The following is a 17,274-nucleotide window of genomic DNA, read 5'->3' as shown; positions in this document are numbered from 1 at the left end:
CCAGCCTTTGAAAACAGGGATTTGGGGCAGGAATCAACAGCCTGGATATCTCCTCACCCCCCCCTTCCACTGACCTGGGTTTCTGAGGGGAATCTTTGGGCTCCTTTGAACCAAACCAGCCGCTGCTCTTGCTCCTCTCGTCTCCCGCTGCCGTGGCGTGGCCGGAGGGTCCCACTTTCTCCCCCTGGCCTTTGCTGCCCGCCTCGCTCCGGCTGCCCCCGTGGTGGAAGAAGCCGCCTTTGGTTTCTTCTCTTCCTTCCTGGCCTCCTCAGGCTGTTGGTCCTTCGCTGCCTCCGAGGAGGAGCCCGTGGGAGGCACGGCTTGAGCCGGCCTGTTCTCCAGGCGGCCGCTCTCCTCCATCCGGGCTCTGCCCAGGTGGTTGCTGAGCGTGACGGCCTTGGTGGAGACCTTGAGCTCTTCCTGCAGGGCTAAGCTGGGAGGGGACGGGATGAACCTCGGCTCATCCCTCTGCTGAGACCTCTCGAAGCCGCCCGCCCCCCAGGGCGCCTCGTGGGGGTCGGGATGGAGCGGGGCGAAGCCCAACCCCTCCTCCTGCCTCCTGGGCACGGGCAGCGGGGCAGAGCCCGGCGGCACCGGCGCGGGGCTCCTCGGGGCGGGCTCGTCGCCGTAAACGTGGCTCCCGTTGATGCAGAGGGAGGAACGGGACGCGGGGTCGTTCTTTGGCTTCGGGCTTTGGGTCGCTCTGGGCTCCGGCACCGGGCTGACCTGGGAGACGTCGTCGCTGAAGGCTCTCTTGTGGGTCAGCGTGGGAGACGGCAAATAGTCTTTCACTGAGGGGGGAGATTGAACATGAAACAGGGGTGAGGGTGTGACAAGCAGCGCTGTCTCCTGCCTGCAAACACTCGAGACAGCCTCGAAATCATCGCAGCTCCCGGGCTCCACGGGATTACAATTAAACTTGAAATGCAAAGCCCGGGACACAACTGAGTGGGGATGCAGGATACACACTATTCTCCCCGAGCACATCAGCTCCCACTGTAGGGCCTGGAGAGGAGACTCTGTAACAGGATAAACCCCTTGTCTGAGAGGATCTGAGAGGATCTGAGATGGATAATAAATGCAAGAGACTCCCCAGAAGCTCCTTAGAGGGTTTAGTTCTTCTGTGTGACTCTGGAGTTTGCAGGAATGGGAGATGACAAGGCCGTGAGTTCTGCTCTGACCAGCCAGGTGTGACAAGCCAGGAGAATCCAGTGCCTTCATCTCCCTCCCACTGCCTCGAGGGCTGGACTTAAGGATCTTAAAGATCTTTTCCAACCTTAACAGTTCCATGACTCTATGACCTTGTGGATTCTGCAGACTTTTGGGGTTAAAAATCGTGGAGAACCCGGAGACAGGGATTGCCTGGATTGAGGTGACACCCAGCTGCTCTCCCCTCCTGGCTGGAGATGTGTCCTTCATAGAATCATGGAATGGTTTGGGTTGGAAAAGACCTTACAGATTATCTAATTCCAAGTCCCTGCCACGGGAGCTGGCATGAGATGGAAGGTTCATCACAAGGACGATGGGATCAGAGTGGTGTCTCGACTTGCTCTCCAGCCACGGACACGACACGTGGGAACGTCATCCAGCAGAAACGCCCCCGGGGACTCCCACCCCAACCCAGGAATGGGCTGTGTCCAGCCAATTAAATCATCTAATTACACCTTCCGTTTTCAAGGGACGGCGAGAATTAACTCCCTACAAGGGCCTGTTTTGTTTGTAAATCGCCGCTCTCCGAGCGCCAGGAGCTCGGATTGTTTTAATCACCGGGAACTGGGCACTGCTCCGGCTCGGCCTCCAAGCCGGAGGCGGCTCGTTAGACCAGTGACCCAGGGCAGGGCAGCAGCAGCTTCCCCCAGCCCTCCCCTGGGGCCTTCCAGTGGCAGTGACCTGCTTTGAGGGGCGAGAAGAGACAGCCCCGAGGAACCCTCGTGTCCCGGGAGCATCGACGGGAGCCAGGAGCGGAAAAGCAAAGTCTTGGATGTTTCTCCCCCGTTCTGCCAAGCAACAATGCAGAAGGCAGAAGATGTCAGAGGGGTTTTGCAGGATGTTGATTCTCAGCCTGGAGAAAAGGAGGCTCATGGGGGACCTTCTGGCTCTGCAACTCCCTGACAGGAGGGGGGAGCTGGGGAGGGATCAGGCTCTGCTCCCAGGGAACAGGGACAGGAGGAGAGGGAACGGCCTCCAGCTGTGCCAGGGGAGGCTCAGGTTGGATATTGGGAAAATTTTGTCATGGGTGTCCATCCCTGGCACAGCTGCCCAGGGTAGTGGTGGATCTCCATCCTTGGAGGGATTTAAAATCCCTGTGGATGTGGCACTTGGGGACAGGGGTCAGTGGTGGCCTTGGCAGTGCTGGGGGAACGGTTGGATTCGATGGCCTCAGAGGGCTTTTCCAACCCAAATAATTCCATGTTCCTACGATTCTATGACTAGGTCAGTAATTAGTTAACAGATTTACAAGAAAGTCTCAACAGCCCTTTACAAAGGAAAAAAAAAAAAAGAGGGGGAAAGAAAAAGGGGGAGGGATTATCCATGATCCTCTTACCAGAGCGCTCCATGGACAGACTGCTGTGTCTGCTCGGGGATTTGGTTACCTCAGGAACATTTGCTGCCAAGCTCAGGCTGGCAGAGGAGATGGTGCTGTCGGATCCCAGGGAAGTGTTGGATTGCGTCAGGGACGACTTGCGCAGCTTGTTCTTCAGGAAGAAGCCCTTGACTTTGGCCTTCTTGCCCCCCAATTCATAGTCATCCTCCACGTCCAGGGCGCCCAGGCTGCTGGGGATGATGGCAGAGGCCGACTCCAGGTCATATTTCTTCTTGCCTGTCACCTTGTCCTTCAGCTTCCCGAAGGGGGACCGCGGTTTATCCTTCATGGACAGGTCGAACATGCTGGCCGTGAGGTTGTTCCGCGTGAACTGGATGCTCACCAGGATCTCACCCCGCTCCTTCTCCTTCTTCCCGGCCTTGGAGTGCAGCTTGTGCCACCTGGAGCCAGAGAGGAAAGAAAAGGAAAGGTGCCTCTGTCATTTCCAAGCCAAGAAAACTTTGGAGAGGATGCTGCTGGGGTGGGAGAAGGCACCAGTGCTATCCAGCATGGGTTTCTTCCTGGAAATGGTTGTTAAACATTGGAAGGGAGGTGGTGGAGTCCCCATTCCTGGAGGTGTCCAAGGAAGGACTGGACGTGGCACTCGGTGCTCTGGGCTGGGGGACAAGGTGGGAATCAATCACAGGTTGGACTCCACGATCTTGGAGGGCTTTCCCAACCTTAATGATTCTGTTCTAAGAGTCCCAGGTATCACCCAAAACCCGAGCCAGAGAAACCCCTCAACCACCATGGCACTGTAAGAGCTCTGTCTCCATCCCTGTCCTCATCCTAAAAACACTGCCCTTCCACTAAATAACCTGGAAAACGCCACCTTGGTGTCAGGTACCAGTGGCCTAATTTTTGTAGGGTCACTTGTCAGCTTGCTGGGAGCTCAGGTTTGAAAGCAAACAAAGACGACGGCGCTCGGTGCTCGTGGTTTAAATATTCCAGAGCCGGTGACTCAACAAATCCTTCCAGGCACAGACAGACCCGGAATGGCAAAGGCTCCCAACAACATCCATTAAAAATAACTCTTCTGCCAGGCCTTCTGTGCCTCACCCGAAATAAAGCTGCTCAGGTTTGACTCAAAGTGTCCTCGCAGCAAGGGCTTCGAGGATGGCAGATCCCGGGAGTTCTTTGTGGGAAGGAGAACCTTCTGTGAAGCACCAACCCAACCCAACCCTACCCAGGTTACTCATTTTTGGGAAGTATCTGCATTCCCACAGCTGGCTGATGGAATTCTCCTGCCTGGTGAGAGCTCCAGAAGGAGGCAGTGGCCATGTCCACCAGCTCAGAGGCTCCCACTGACTCCACAGCGGGATCCCAGGGATGTTTCCCGCTGTCCTGCCCCACACAAAACCCATAACACAGACTGTGCTCCAGAGCTTTGCATGGCAGGAACATGGGAGAAGCCTCCAAACCATCCACTGCATAACGTAAAAATAATCCCAACCTCCTGTTAGGTCCCAATCTCTCCACGGGAAGGGCATGGAGCAACCTCTGGGAGGGGGGCCTTGCTTCCTGCCAGTGGGAATGAGAGGTGGGAGAGAGGACACCACAGCAAGACGTGCCCAGAGCCACCTTCTGGTTCTCCATTTCCATGTTCAGATGGGGCAGCACCAAACACAGGCCATGAGGGAACAGTTTCTTCCCAGAAATCGCTGCCAACCCAGTGGTCCTTCACTCCCTTCTCCCACAGGATGCTCCACCTTTCTGCCCCCATTCCAGGTGCTGCTTCCCAGGGCAGCTGCAGCAGGATGAGCAGGTCTCCAGCACAGCCACTGCCCTGGTACCTCTGCTCCCTCCCAGATCAAAGTACTAAAAGAGGAATTTATGATTAAAATCCCCCTTAACAAGGCCCAAGGAAATCTGTAGGTTCAGGACAGGCCCTATTTCTCCATGTCATCCTTCCTGGGTGAAAGGCACAACAGTAGGAGCTGGGAGACATTTCTGGACCTGGGTTAACAATTTCCCAGAAAATAAATATCCCAGTGGTGGTTTGCATCCACCTGGAGAGCAAAATCAGTGAGAAGAAAAAAAAAAACAGGGAAGGAAAATGTGCTGGGATGGAAGTGGGTGTGACCAGGCTGGAATCACCAGGGCAAGGAGAGAGGTATAATTGTGTTCTCCAGAAGTTTCTGAATTCCTGCCAGGGAAGTTATCACATCCTGGATGAAGGGAGGAGCTGGGAAGGCTACACCAATCCCTGGAATAGTCCAAGAACAGGTTGGATGGGGTTTGGAGCAACCTGGGCTAGTGGAAGGTGTCTCTGCCCATGGCAGGGGGTTGGAATAAGATGAGTTTTAAGGCCCTTTCAACCCAAACCATTCTATGAATGGGGGCACAAACCTCCTAATTCCCTGAGAAATATTCCAAGTGCACAGCTGGAAGCACCCAGGGCCTTCATCCAGTAATTCAAAATGCAGGAAGGACAGAGCCAACTTTGCTGGGAACACACACACAGAACCAAACCCCCAGTGAACCCATTCCTGTTCCCACCACTCCCTTACCCCACCCCACAGGATTCCCACTGCACAATTTTCAGTACCCAGGCTTTGAGTTTGAAAATATCCAGGCAGGCAGGGGAAAAAAAAGAAATCCATAGAAAAAAAAAAAAAAAGCAGCATTAACCCCTTAAAAGCAAAACAGCAGAAGCAAAAAGACACCAGAATGGGTCAATCCACTGCCAGGGAGAAGGAGCAGGTGAGTCAGGAGGACACTTCCCGTAGGATTGCAGGGGAAAAGGCTGCCTGGAACGTCCAATATTGTTCAGTTTAATTCAAGAGCTGGAAGAAGTTCAAGAGGGAAGGGCTGGAGCAGCCTGGCAGCTGGGAAAGGAGAGATTTGGGGGCTGAATCACTTCACAGGAAAAACAAAGAGAAAAGAAAAACCTCCTGAAAGTAGTTTTTATACCTTATGTCATCTCATGGAAAAAAAAAATAAAATAGGAGGAATCTGGGTGGATTAACACAAGGAAAGGCATGACCTTCTGAGGATGATGAGATAGAACAGCATCTCCCACCCCATCCTTTCCAATCTTGTGGGCATTAAAGGGAATTTGGGGGGCTCGGCCTGACCTGCTCCAAAAAAGCATCTGCTCAAGGAAAAGCCCCTGCTTATGGCAGCGTGGGATTAAGGAGCTATTTTTGGATCCACAGTCAGCAAACAGTCAGGACTACCCCTCCAACAGGCCACTACTGGGGCTATTTTTAGGCTCAGCTCGAAGTTTGTGGCACCAGACGAGTGTTTGGGAGGATTAAGTTGTTCCACACCGTGGATTTCTGGGGTTTGATGAATCAGTTCCAGTGGAAATGGGAGGTGCAAACACCGCCTGGCCTCAGGGAGGGCTGCAAGTGCCAGCCCAGCCAAAAATCACAATTCCACGGCATAATTTCACTACTAACCCCGTCCCATAGCCCTTGGTTTCCCACAGTTCTTCCCTGGGTGGGGGTTTCTGGATTGGGGCCACCCAAGGTCACATTTTGAGGGCGGACACGACCTCTTTTGTGGGAACAGAGGATACACCTGGAAAAACAAACCAGTTCTGCCCACAAAACCCCCGTTCCAGGCCTGAAATAGCAGAACTGGGTTATGTTAATCAGACTCTGGAAGAGGTGCTGGAGGAGCACAGGGAAGCTGTGCCAAGCACATCCAGCACCAGGGATATGGGACCACAAGGATCTGCTCCTTGGGGGTGTTTTGGAGGCCTCTCCTGAGGAAGGTGGCACCAGCTTGGATCCAGTTCCTCACTGGACAGGACATCCTGGATAAGACACTCATCTCCAGCCACCTGCTCTGAGGGTTCTTAGCAAGGTTTGGAGGGGGCACAGCCAAATATGAGCTTTACTAGTTCGAAAAATTAAACTAAAATTAGATTAAAGTTAAATTAAACTGGCTGTCTTGTCCCAGAGCCAGAGCTGGTGGTGATGGGGAGTAGGATTGCTCCTCCCTAAGGACATGTGCTTGGTCCCCCAGTCTGTGCTGGAGGTGAATCCTCCCAAAATAGGGGATCCCAGGATCTGTCCTCCATGGATTCTATGGCAAGGAAAGGGCTGGAGAGCCCCTCCAGGCCTCGGGGATGGCTGAGGGGGAAGGAAACAGCAACTCACCCCATCACAGGGGGCCGGGAGAGGAAACCTCAAAGAGAGAACTCCTCAGAAAGGGGAAGCACCCGGAGGCCCCTGCGAGCTCCGGGGCAGCTCCCGGGAAGCAGGAGCTGCTCCAGGGGGCTTTGGAAGCTGGGACACGGATCGTGAGCCTCCCCAGCCCCCACCCCGTGGCTGTGCTCACTCATTTAGGTCACCCTGGTTAATCAGCACATCCCAACTGCCTGCAGACACTCGGAGTGAATCCCTTCCCTCCCTCTTCCCACTCCTTTCCACGGAGACTCTGAGGGAGCAGCTGCCAAAAGGCACGTTTGGGAGAAGGCACCCGGCGTCTATTTTTACATTTGCTGTTGCCAGGATCAACTGGAGGCAGGGGGGAGCTGCACACAAAGCGCTGCTGTAGCTCCAGCTTCCCAAAAAACCACTTCCCCCCTCATCCTCCGGCAGCATCCCGGACCGGAAAGGCAGCCAGTGCTGAGCAAAGGGAAAAAACACCCCAGAGCGGGAACAAGAGCATGGGGATGTTTGCTAAGGAGGGATGGGGACAGCGTGGATTTGCTCCTTGCTCTTTGTCCTCCCTTGGGCTGCAGGTGACAGCTTATGGGGAGCACAGGGACATCCCACTCCTCGGAACCTTCCGCTGGGTATGGAATTGCTTGGGCATGATTTTCTCCCTGTCAGTGAGAATATTCCTCTGGGTTTGAGAGGACCCAGCACCTCCTGGGACGGGAGGACAAGATGCTGGAATGACCAGGACACAGAACCAATCCCAAAGGAACGACAACGCTGCCTGTGATCCAAGGTTTTCCATCACCCTCGCCTTCCACACCCTCCTCCTGATCAAACAACTCCTTCAGCACAAAATCAAGCACAAAGCCAAGGCTTCCAGCCCATGAGCAGCTTCATGGATCAGCATCCCAAGGCCCTGGAGAGATCCAAGCTCATTTCACTGGTTTGGGAATACCAATGGACACTGGGATGAGATCGGACGAGCAAGGCACTGCACACAACACGACTCTCAGAGCTGCCACGGGCACCATCCTGCTCCACTGCCAGGGACAACGTGGGCCCTTCCAAGGAGAACAACCTTTGCTCCCCCATGACTCCAGCTGGGATCCCCAAGTGATCCCTGTCCACCTTCCAGCTCAGCTGGTCCTACCTCGCCCCACCGGACCCACTCAACACACCCTGGGCACGAGGGTCTCCAGTTTCACTCTCAAACTGGTCCCAGTGCTTCACCAGCTCTTCCTTGGGAAATTAAGTCCCTTAGGGATGCACAGCTGGAGTGTTTCTGGAGCACCAGGTGCATCCCAAAAGCCTCCCAAACCCACTGAGCACCGGCAGGGTGGTCGAGGTTTGCCTCCAGTTGAGCAGGAATTCTCCTGCCCCGCCCAACTCATCCGCCTGAACTACACTTTGGAGACAGGCACATCCCAGCACGGAGCCAAAGCCTCTTCCCAGACCACACCAGGCTGACATTTACTGCTGATTCATCCCTGCAACAAGGTCAGCCTGGCTGGAGATGGAGAGAAGAGCCCCAAGCCTTAAATTAAGGATTATTTGGACTGCTCCAGTGCAGCTCAGGGCACAGAAAAGGCGATCCAGGGAAAACAGGAGCGTGGGCTCCTCTCGGCACAACCCCCTCGAGAGCACAGCAAAGAGGGTTTTGGTGAGCCAAAAGCTGGAGCTCACCTGCCTGGGAAGGGAAGCACAGGGTGGAAAACAGCCCAACCCAGGGGAATTCTGTGGGTTTTTTTGGTCTGGCTCCGTGTTCCTTCCCCCAGCTTTTCCGCAGCCTCGGTTTTTGGGTTGGTTTTGGACGGCCGGTTCTGCCAGGTGAGCCCTGGGAGCTGCTAAAAGCACAGCTGGAAGATGAACACGGGGCTGAATTCCCCCTGCAGATGGAGCAGCTGAGGTGGGAAGTTCATGTCTCCATCCTTCCGAGAAGTGCTCAAAAACAGAACTTGGAGGAACCAACCCCCCCTCCTCAGCCTGTTACACAACTCGGTGAAACAGCTTAGCCCCGTCCCTCTAAAGGGCTCCAGCGGTTCTGCCTACGTGGAATTCCTCAGGAATGAAGAGCAGGAGCTGTGTGTGTGTGTGGTGAGGGGTGGAACAGGTCATAGCCCAGTGCTGTGAGGTGGGAGCACCCCTGGGACAACCAGGAACCCAGGGGAGAAGATCCCACCACCGGCTCCCGCTTGCATCCACGCCCGGCTGAAAGGCTCATCCCACGACTCACGGGCCAGGAACAGAGGGGTTGTCACTCCAGCAGGACCCAGGGGCAGGGAACAGCCTGAAAACCAGGAATAACCCCAGCCCTGCTTGTGTCCAAGCTCATGGACAAGGTCCATCCTGGCAAGGTCCTGAGCATCCTCATTCCTGCACGGAATGCCCCACGGGACCCCCTCCTTGGCTATGGGTGGACTAGGGTGACCCACAGAGCCCCCAGAGGAGTTGTTTCCTTGTTCCTGTACACCAAGGAGACAGAGGACGCTTCCCAACCACCCCACTGTTCCCAAATCTGTCCCCACAGCCTCTGTGCCAGCTGGCAGAGACAAAGAGGGGGCTGGGACGGCACGGAGGGAGACAATTTTTGGATCAGGACAGACACCAGGGATGGAGAAGAGCTCTCAGCCACCAGAACACCAGAACAGGGGCAGTAACTTCATCTCAAACCACTCTGGGCTGAGAAAATCCCTGGCTTTTCCTCTCTCCAGCACAGAATGGGCAGGTGGGAAGAGGGGAGGAGGGAAGATTTAAGGAGCCATAAAATGGAGCATGGAATATTTATAAATGCTACTAGCAGGAGTCAGGAGGAGATCACTCCAGCTGCATTTCTCCACTCCAGAGCATCCAAGGGTTGCGTTTTCCCATGTTCTCCCAGCTGCCAACAAGCCAATAAACCGCATTTGTGGTCACCAAGTGACGTGAACTTCCCGAGCACCACAAGACACGGGGACAAGGTCCCTGTGCGGGGATGGGAGAGGAGGCAGAGCTGGTGATCCAGTGACCTGCTGCACGAGATTCCAAGGTTAAAAACAAGCCAAGCCCGGAGCTGACTTTGCAGGACTGCAAAGCACACAAGGAGCTGCTCCACAGGTTCCCCTGGAGCACCTCAAGGCGCACGGGACGGGCAAGAGGAACACGTTTTTTGCTGCAAATCCTTTCCTGCTTCCGGCTGGGAAAAGCATCACGGCAGGGTTTGTACGGAGAACTGGCTTCCCAGAGGCAGTGGGAGGCTTGGGAATGCCAGTTCTCCAAAGGGACACCAACCCCAAGGGCTCCAAGGAGCTTAAAATACCGGCTACACCCGCTCTGGCAACAGGTCACGCGTGGATTGTTCATCCATCACATCAACCCGCTCTCGGGAATGAGCCACGCACACAAAAAAGGGGGAAAAATTGGAGAAAGGAATGAATTTTGAGCCCAGCAGCTGGTTGGACACTTGGATCCATGGGATGCTGCTCCAGGGATGGAGTTCCCAGATCCCCATCCCGGGCTGGGAAGCCAAACCCTGTGTCCCAGCCAAGCCTCTGCCAGGGCAAGCAAATTCCCGGGGCAGGAATGTGGCAAGAGCAGGCTCCAACAAGCCCCAGGCTGCAAAGAGACCCAGCAGCGAAGGCTTAAAGGCCATTTTCACCTGACACACCACGTGTGGAGAGGATGCCAGGTTTTTCCTGGACTCCTCTACCCCTGGGAATCATGAAGAGCATCCCCCAAAAACTCCTCTCCTGCTTTTGAGCCACCCCCCCTTGGAGGGCGAGAGGGGCAGAGAGCAGAGCCCACCCTGCCTTCCTGGTCACCAAAGGCTGGCACTTTGCCAGGAGGGAAGGGAGGGAATCCCCTTGGAGACTCCTGAAGCACCAGCTGAACTCAGCACAAGCAAATCCACCAGTTCCCCCTCAGCATCCAGAGCTTTGTTCCGACAGGATCGAGGTGCTTTCCCAGCTGACTGAAGGTTTTTCTGCAGCTGGAGGAAATCAGGGCCCTGAAAATTAGTGTGAAACAGAGGAATAAAGCCTGAATCTGCAGCTTTTTAGGTTTTAAGATGATGGAGGGCGACAGGCCACTGACAGACCAAACTCAATGTGCCAGATTTGGGATCAAACCACTCAAATACCTTTAAAAAAACAAGGAAAGCAGAGTTTACTCAGAGCAAGACAGAGCAAGGGCCTTAAACTTCTTAAACCAGCAGTGGAAATGCGTGAAAATGGGGTTAATTGGGCAGGTAGGAGGAAAATTAAGCCCTGTGAAGCACTTTGAGGGTCACAACTGGGGCTTGCCTGGGACCAGCCGGCCACCAAGGACCTTATCCCGAGGCCTGGCTGCCCTCCTGCAGCACACAGAGCATCCTGACCTGATTTCTGGCAGCACTGCCCCTCTCCTCCCCCTCATTTCGACACTCCAGGGCGTTTCCTGGCTCGCAGGAGACACAACAACCCCCCCCAGAGCTGCGTTTTCAGCCCCAAAACACGGGTTTCATCACAGCTCAGGGCCTCCAGGGAGCTCCCTGCTGCTCCTGGGCCACCTCCAAGACCTTCACCAGTCCCACTGGGCACCTCTGATGGCAGCCCCCAGGGAAAAGGGCTCCTTGCCCTTGGATTTAAAACTTTCCATCCCGAATCCAGCACGGAGCAGCAATTTCCTCCCCGCCCCCTGCGAGGGCTCTTCCCCTCCTCGGCTTAAGGACAGACGTGCCAAGGACACAACTGCAGCGCTTGGGCCTCGGCTGGTGCCTGGCTGGGAGCAGAAAGGGTGGGAAAACCTCCTCTGGGAGATGCAGGAGGAGCCAAAGCCACGATGGGAATGACAACAAGCACCACATCCCAGAGATGCCACAGCCCCCCCGAGCCCGCAGGGCTCCACTGCTAATGAGCTCCTGGTTTTAATTTGATGAGGGAGGGAGGTGGCCACAAGCACAGCACGGGCTGACAGAGGTGCTGGAGGAGGAGATTAGAGTGGATCTATCCCTGGGAAAACATAAGGACAGCGCCAGGGAGAGCAATTGCCACAGCAAGGAGGGGATGTGATGGGTCCTATCGGAGATGGGGATGGAAAAGTGCCTGGTGAGAGGCTTAGCTTTGGCAGGGATTTGGGGATCATCCCTTGGTCTTGAGGGATCTTGGGAGCCTCCAAAGTCCCAGTACTGCTGAGCAGATGGACAGCACCCATTACTGACTTTCCAGATCAGCCCTTTCCTCCAGATCAGCCACAGAGCTCCCGGCAGTGATGGGATTCACAAACTCCTCCTCTGCCATCTTGGCCCATGTCCTTGACATCTTCCCCCCCAAACCCAAGGAATTCCCTGTCCCTTCTCCCCTGAACCTCACCCCAAAGAGCTCCATCAAGGCATGGAGCAGGAAAAGGACCTCAGCTGGAGAAGTTTAGCAGCCAGAGGGAAGCTCCTTTGCTGATGGAGAGGGAGGAGAGTGTCCCATTCCTGCTGCCAGGGTGGAGATGCTGCAGCTCCACACAAAGCCCAGGCCCCTCCAAGTTCCCCCTCCACAGCTGGGGAGGAACAGGAACAAGTAAAGGGAAGCGAAGCACGGAAGGGCTTTGGGGAACTCAGAGCTGAGCTAATTTTGCAGGGGGAACAACCTCTCAAGACAACTTCCCTGTCGCAGAGACACCCAGGGCCACGCGCTGCCGTCGCTCCCGATCCGAGGCGGCAGCCAGAGAGCAACTGCAAGGCACTGCAGGAAAACACCAGAGCCAGCAATCAGGACTCCTGCCACACTTATCAGCCCCTTCAACACGAGATCCCAGTGCTGGAAAGCCCTGGGTTTTGCTCCAGCAGCCCAGGGTTTGCACGGCCAGCAGACTCACGGTGTTATCCTTTCCTGTTTCCAAGGGGCTGGGACGTCTTTAGGGACAGGAGGCAAATGGAAGGGGTATTTCCAAGAGGGAGAGAGGAAGGAATGACAGTTAGGGGTTTCTTCAGCCAGCCCAGGAAGCCTTGCATGCCCACTGCTCCTTCTCACCACAGCCCACGCAGTAAAATCACGGATATTTTGGATCCCCACGCAGTGAGGTCTGAGGTCCAACCCTGCAGGTGTTTCCAGGTACCTCCTGCCCCCCTCAATGCAGAGACCCCACCCAAGGGATGCTACACCTTGGCCAACAGGAACAGGTCTCCAAGTGCCTTGGAGAGGGACTTGGGACAAGGGATGGAGAGACAGGACAAGGGGGAATGGCTTCCTTTGGCTAACCTGCCAGAGGGTAGGGTTAGATGGGATATTGGGAAGGAATTCCTGGCTCGGAGGGTGGGGAGGCCCTGGCCCAGGTTGGCCAGAGAAGCTGTGGCTGCCTCTGGATCCCTGGAAGTGTCCAAGGCCACTGGAGCAACCTGGGCTGGTGGAAGGTGTCCCTGTCCATGGCAGGGGATGGAATGAGATGATCTTTAAGGTCCCTTCCAACCCAAAGCATTCCATGACTTTATGGAAACCCAGCCTGATGGGTGTCAGACAGAAGCTTGTTTTTTGCTGGATGCACTTCCAGCCTCCCCAGATTCCTGCTGATGTGGATATGGAGGTGACACTCCCTGTCTCGCTGCCACACCACAGGGAAAGCAGGAGGAGCCCCCCTGGGGGACTCCAAGGGCATTTCCTGGATGTCAGGCAGCAGAAGCAACAGCTGCCTTGTAGGGACCCAAAAATCCCTCTTCTTCTGGGATGGGCCCTGCTTTGGGAGGGAAAAATGAGGACCAGGAGCATTCTGCCCAGGCACAGGGTTTTTGGGATGAGGGAAGGCTCAAGTGGAAAGTGGGAAATGATCGGATCCTCGGCGCCTGCTCTGCCTGCCAAGCCCAATCCCTGGAGCTGCCGGAGCCTTGGGATGCCCAAAAAGGCCGTGGGAGCTCTCAGGCTGCTCTTGTGCAACTCCAAGAGTTGATTTTCTTCCGGCAAAACACTGCAATGACCGAGACTGAGCCGGACAAAGCAGCTCATCGACACCCCCGGCCACCGGCGCGCTCCTGGAGAAGAGGCCAAGTTTTGACGGAACATTTTCCACCGAGCCGAAAACAAGGATCATAATTATCCACCGGTGGAGTTTCCATGCAATAAAAGCCAGCAGGAAAACGAGAGCAAGGTCAACACACTGACAATGGAGGCCTTTTTCAGGCAGGGTCCCATCCCAGCTGGCAGCGGGTTTGTGTCCGGGAGCGAGGGCCGGAGATGGGATCCCAAAAAGCAGCATGTGGCACAGCCCCAGTTCCCACCCAACCCCCCCCCGGTTATCTCTGGGGCACAGGCCTGGGCCAGGAGGGTGGGAGCCTCTGCTTGTTTTGCTCTTTTATCATCTGGGACTACAAATTTCCTCCTAAACAGAAGTTGTTGGCGAAGGGGGCCAAACCAGATGTCAGGAGCCGGTTGGAAGCTCCGGTGGCTCCCGGACTGCCCCCCGAGCTCCCCATGATCCTTCTCCCACCTGGCTGGGCAAGCTCCAGCCCTTGAGAGTCCTCTCCAAAAAAAAAAAAGAGCAGCCTCTTCCAGGCTGCAGAGCTGTCACCCACCCTGGGAACACCTTCCAGCTCCAGGCCTGGAGCGAGCGGAGATGCTCCAGGTACAGGGTGAGAGCTCTCCGTGTTTTCCAAGCTCACTTCCATCCTCGGGGCCAAGGGTGAAGATAAAGAGCCTTCAAAGCCCTTGTGATCCCAAATGCTGCAAGGGGAAGTGAATTTTCCTTATGCAAGCGAAGCTACAGGAAGGGAGGGAGACAGAGAGAGCAAATCAGAGAGTCATGGAACGGGTTGGTTTGGAAGGGACCGTGAAGATCATCCAGTTCCAACCCCCTGCCATGGGCAGGGACACCTTCCACTAGCCCAGGTTGCTCCAAGCCCCATCCAACCTGGCCTTGGACACTTCAAGGAATCTGGGTAACCTGTGCCAGGGCCTCCCCACCCTCCCCAGCCAACAATTCCTTCCCAATATCCCATCTAACCCTGCCCTCTGGCAGTGGGAAGCCATTCCCTGTGTCCTGTCCCTCCATCCCTTGCCCAAAGTCCCTCTCCAGCCCTCTTGGATCCCCTTTAGGAACTAGAAGGTGCTGGAATCCTGGAGCCTTCTCAAAATTCCTTGGGGATCTCCAACCTCCCAGCCCAGATCCACCAGGAACACCCAGAGCAGGATAACCAGGAGCTGTCACACGGTGTCCAGCCACGCTGGACGTTGCTCCCGTGGGATTAACAGCCCCTGACGCCCTCGGAGACCTTTGAGACCAGACCACGGGCTTGGCCTCCCAAACCTCGGGGCCCCTGCTTTGCACAGCTCCATAAACTCTTCCCACCAGGAGCGTGGCTTTCCTCGAGCTCCCTCCCAGCTCCATTCCCCAAACCACAGGAAGGACGGAGGGTTCTTTCGCATACCCCCCCCCCCAACCCGTGCCAGAATCACTCGTCTCTCCCGCCAGGCTCTCTCCAAAGTCCTCCTGGTTTCAATTAGGCTCCAAGAATCCCGATCCAGCCCCAGCCCCGCCCGTTCTCCCGGTGTTTTGCTAAAGAAAGCAAAATAAACGCCGCGGGGGATGGTGGGGGGGAAACACCCAGACACCGTCTCCGGGGTTAGTCACTGCTCCTCCTTCCCCACGCTCCCATTTTAGGCCAAACCAGGAATTTCCAAGGGCTGTGGAGCCGCCTTTCTCCACGGGAAAAGTTTTTCCAGCCCCTTTTCACTCTAATCCCACTCCCTCTGCCGCCCTGGGTAGGGGGGTGAGGGAGGTCCCTCTCCAAGCCCGCAGCTTCGGGCAGCGATCCAGCTGAATTCCCGGGATCCAGGGGGCCAGGGAGCAGGGGGGGGGGACACTCCAGCAGGCACAGCCCAGCCAGGTCTGCTCGGAACAAAGCCCCCCAAAAATGTCTCCCCTAAAGGAATTTCGGCCACATTCCTGCATTTCTGTGCTTGGCAGAGGCTCGGAAACGTTTTGATTGTTTTCAACCCTTCTGGGGGAAGGAGGAAGATGAGGAATTCACACACAAACAGGGATTTATGCCGGAGGCAGCACAGGGATGGGGTTCAGACTCCCAAAATTGGGGGGTGACACTGAGCTGGGGGGGCTGCAAAGCCCTCCCCCCCCCCAAGGCATCAGGGGACAAACCACGACCTGCAGCTGTGCCAGGAGTGACAGATCCCTGGAAAACCCCCATGGGATGCAGAGGGACCTCGGGGCATCCCGGGGGGAGGATGGATCCCGCAGTGCCTCGTCTCCCTTCCAGGTGGGATGGAGGGACCCTGAGCCATCCCATCCTCCACCACATCCTTCCTGGAGCGCACGTGATGTCCTACATCCCCCACCGTGTCCTTCCTGGAGCACCCACGGGCCCTGTGACACCCCGTGCCCCGCAATGTCCTTCCTGGGTGACACGCGGACCCCACCCCACCCTCCGGGACGCCCTTCCCAGGGCTCCCCACGGGCCCTGGGACGCCCTTCCCGGTGGATGCACAGCCCATGGATGCTGGATGAGCTCCTGGAGAGGCCTTCCCTGGACCACACCACACCCTAATTAATTAATCCCTGCGGCACCCTCCTGAGGGTGCCCGTGGGTCCTGTGCTGCCCTTCCTCCTCCAGCACCCACCCTGGGGCACACAGGGACCCCACGACACCCATCCCGGGGTACCCAGGGACCCCAGGACACCCAGACTGGGAGCACAGGGACCCCACGACACCCACCCAGGGCACACAAGGACCCCACGACGCCCATCCTGGGGTATCCAGGGATGCCGTGACACCACCCTGGGACACACAGGGACCCCATGACACCCATCCCGGGGTACAAAGGGATTCCACGTGCCCATCCTGGCGAGCACAGGGACTCCGTGACACCAGTCCTGGGGTACCCAGGGACCCCATGACACACACCCTGGGGTGCACGAGGACCCCGTGACACCCATCCAGGGGTATCCAGGGATGCCACACCACCCTGGCATACACTAGGACCCCACGACACCCACCCTGGGGTACCCGGGACCCCACGACACCCACCCAGGGCACACGGTGACCCCCACGACGCCCATCCTGGGGTGCCCAGTGACCCCAGGACCCCCACCCAGTGACCCCACTTTGTCCCCCGGCCGCACTCACCGCTCGTCGGGCTCCCTGCCGCGCTGCCGGGCGGGCTCCAGGGGCACCACGGCCTGCCCCAGGAAGCGGTCCATGCCCACCAGCGCCCGGTGCATCACGGTGAGCACCAGCCCGGCGCGGGGCCCGGGCTCGGAGGGCAGCTCGAAGGCACATTCCTCCCGCCACTCGGGGCTGCCGCCGCTCTTCTCGGCCACCGAGGTGCTGTACTTCTCGCGGCCCAGCTGGATCACGGTGTACGCGTCGCTGCCGCCCGCTTTGCCTTTGCCGGCGCCGCCCTTGCAGCGCAGCCCGCGGGCCCGCACCACCGTCACCTGGACGTGCGTGGGCAGCCAGGCCGGGCCGCCCTCGGCCGGCAGCGCGGCCGCCCGCAGCAGCGCCATGGCCGGGCCGGGGGGGAACGGCCGGGAAGGGCCGGGAAGAGCCGGGAAGAGCCGGGAAAAGCGGGCAGGGCCACCCCGGGCCCCGCTCGGAGCCGCCGCTGCCGCAGCGAGAGCGACGCCGGC

At 57.0% G+C, this 17,274-nt stretch overlaps 1 protein-coding gene across 1 annotated transcript in view; it reads right to left on the bottom strand.

Moving 5' to 3' along the window:
* Positions 1-17,274, bottom strand: part of RAB11FIP5 (RAB11 family interacting protein 5) — a 39,127-nt gene extending 21,853 nt beyond the window's left edge. Inside the window, 4 exon segments of the mRNA XM_050321029.1 lie at positions 75-240; positions 243-791; positions 2,546-2,985; positions 16,772-17,274. Of these exon segments, the coding sequence (XP_050176986.1) occupies positions 75-240; positions 243-791; positions 2,546-2,985; positions 16,772-17,151 (1,535 nt within the window). The 5' untranslated portion in view covers positions 17,152-17,274.

This window comes from Myiozetetes cayanensis, unplaced genomic scaffold (assembly GCF_022539395.1).
Source record: "Myiozetetes cayanensis isolate MyiCay16 unplaced genomic scaffold, myiCay2020 scf26, whole genome shotgun sequence".
Lineage (NCBI taxonomy): Eukaryota > Metazoa > Chordata > Aves > Passeriformes > Tyrannidae > Myiozetetes > Myiozetetes cayanensis.
The sequence above is the reverse complement of the archived record's forward strand: the minus strand, read 5'-3'. Positions and strand labels throughout refer to the sequence as shown.